Source organism: Phragmites australis, chromosome 1 (genome assembly GCF_958298935.1).
Source record: "Phragmites australis chromosome 1, lpPhrAust1.1, whole genome shotgun sequence".
In the NCBI taxonomy this organism is placed as follows: Eukaryota; Viridiplantae; Streptophyta; class Magnoliopsida; order Poales; family Poaceae; genus Phragmites; species Phragmites australis.
In genome coordinates this window covers 7,703,707-7,706,032 of record NC_084921.1, presented here as the reverse complement: position 1 = coordinate 7,706,032, position 2,326 = coordinate 7,703,707, and the positions used below count along the sequence as shown (strand labels likewise).

At 48.0% G+C, this 2,326-nt stretch overlaps 1 protein-coding gene across 1 annotated transcript; it reads right to left on the bottom strand.

Moving 5' to 3' along the window:
- Nucleotides 1-329: 329 nt before the first annotated feature.
- LOC133887422 (endonuclease 2-like) lies at nt 330-2,121 on the bottom strand. The gene is made up of 9 exons (XM_062327372.1): nt 1,919-2,121; nt 1,659-1,833; nt 1,460-1,564; nt 1,318-1,373; nt 1,145-1,228; nt 962-1,054; nt 822-889; nt 560-633; nt 330-444 (listed from the first exon to the last, which is right to left on the bottom strand). The coding sequence occupies exons 1-9, from the start codon at nt 2,030-2,032 to the stop codon at nt 350-352; spliced, it is 864 nt and encodes a 287-aa protein (XP_062183356.1). The 5' UTR covers nt 2,033-2,121; the 3' UTR covers nt 330-349.
- Between the last annotated feature and the right edge of the window lie 205 nt (nt 2,122-2,326).

The following is a 2,326-nucleotide window of genomic DNA, read 5'->3' as shown; positions in this document are numbered from 1 at the left end:
TTCCTGATTTTTCACGGGCCTGCTGGGCCTGACGGGCCTATCGTGCCGTGGGCCATGCAGTGGGCCGCCACTTAGTCCCATGGGCCGTCACTTCACCGCTCACAAACCAGATCATGTTCGGTGAGCCGTGCTTGACAGGCCAGGCTGTTTTGGTGCCTGTGCTGGGCTCACCCACCAGGCCCATTAACCATATTTAGCTCTTTCTACCTTAGTGCACGCAAATAAATCTACCCAAACTTTACTGTCACATAGCACTACTAAAAAAACTCACAACATTGCGTCACAACAAAAAAGCTATATATATATATATATATATATATCATCCTTTCATAGAGAACGTATTGCATCGTTAACTGAATATCCTGTTCAAAGTGGCAGCTAATCGAACGCCGCCTTGCGCTAGCCTCAGATTGACGACCGGCAGTCTGCTCGAGAAATAGGCATCTGCGTGAGCAACAGAAGCACAAAGTAGTTAGGACATTCTTACCCCCTAAAGAATGTCGTACATTAATCTTAATCAAACGGGACTTCATAACAGTAATTAATATACTATTAATACCTTCTAGGGTTGAATCTTCCTTCACACCCTTGTACGCCCAGACGCATGCTGCAGTGATACTCTCAGATGCATATCTTGCAGTATTTACAACCAGATATCAAGTCACAAAGAGTAATTTTTATGGAAGAATTTGCAGCATAGAGAAAGATCTAGACAATTACTGAATCAATCAACGAAAATGTTGAGACTCTAAGTTTTGGCTACTGCGTACAAAATCAAATAAGTAGTCAAGTAAATTTTTGTATTTTAAAGCAAAGCATACATGTCTGGGCATGCAGTTCGGTTTTTGCCGCATTCTTCCCAGCTAGGCACTTGCTCCGACCATTCTCCCTGCAGCGTGAATGTCTCAATGATTCCTCACTTGCCATAGCAAATAATCAGTACTAATCAGCAAGCTCGCACCGTTATGTTTTTCGTCAGCGTGTCAATAAAATCGGCCACACCGTCGCCGTAGAAGTTGTCCTCAGCCCTCTGGATGATGTTCGTGTCCCAAACCTGACAAATGGTGCAGAAAACAAGTTTCAGCATTGAGGTTTCTTCAGAATCATGGCATTGTTTACTGTTTAGTCTGAACATTAGGCTTACATGGTGTAGAACAGTCTTCCTTGTATACCAGTGGACATCGATGGTGTTCCCTCCTTTGTCAGAGGTAAACCCCACATGAAGTGGCTATAAAATGGTGCAATGTGCAGTCAATAGCTTAAGTGAGAAACTAGAGATTACAGTAAGCAGAGCACAGTAGGCGTTGTAGTTTGTACCTGGTGTATGTCTCCAATGAAGTGTGAAAGGAACAGGAGTCCTTGTGTCAGGTTATCTGTACTCCAGAGAAACTTTTGTCGACATCAGAATCTATGCAATAGCTGCAGCTGTAGTGAGAAGCTTGCAGGATTGTATCCGTACACTGTGGAGAAGAAGATTTTCCGTAAGTCAGGAGCTGAGAGGTGTAGTTGTTGATGGCGCCCGCGACGCACCGGTCCTTGATGCCATCCTCATCCTTGCAGTCTCCTGACGCAATTGGGGACGAGAAAACGATGCAGGTGTAGTTTGCATGTCAGTTTCAGACTTTCAGCCAGAATGAGTGTGTGGCGTGCTTGCTTACTCTCGTAGCTGTAGCTGCAGAGATCGTCGGGGATGTCGATGTAGTGGAGCGGCGACGACCAGGGGTACCTGAACTTGACGTCGTCGGTCCAGGAGCAGAGGCTGCTCAGGTTGTTGCCGGCGTACGAAGGCAGCAGGTCCTTCACCGCCGCCGCGGCCGCGCCACTCAGACGGCCCTGAACATTTACAGTGGTGCTTCACAGGAATGCAAACGAGTGGCAGAAAGAATGAACTCACAGCGTTGCAGAAAGAGACGCGTGCCTGTGCGATCTGGCAGACCATGAGATGGCCATCGACTCCCCAGCCGTGTGACAGAGCCGGGAGCGAAGCCAAAAGCAGCAACAACAGCAGTGGAAGCGTTGCAGTCGGCTGCATCCTGACTTACCTGAGGAGCGAGAGGGAGACGAGGACGAACAGGAAGACGGACAAGACAGGCAAGAACACGGACAGATCAATCTATGCAGAGCAGTGCTTTAAAACAGAGAGGAACGCCGTGAGCGTATCCTGTCAGGATTACTGGCCATGTACGTGCGCTCATCGCGCTCACACACCTCGTTGAAAAATGCAGACCATGTTCAGACTTCAGACTCGTCGAGTGTTCCTAAAGAACCTGAGCTGTACGCAGCAGCCGGCCGCATGGGCATCAACATTCCAGTGTTCACATTCGCT

Coding starts and splice junctions, on each gene's coding strand:
- LOC133887422 (XM_062327372.1), bottom strand. CDS start 2,032: ATGCAGCCGACTGCAACGCTTCCACTGCTGTTGTTGCTGCTTTTGGCT. Junction 1,374..1,459: donor AAAATCTTCTTCTCCACAGT/GTACGGATACAA, acceptor TCTGGAGTACAG/ATAACCTGACACAAGGACTC. Junction 1,229..1,317: donor TCATTGGAGACATACACCAG/GTACAAACTACA, acceptor ACCATTTTATAG/CCACTTCATGTGGGGTTTAC.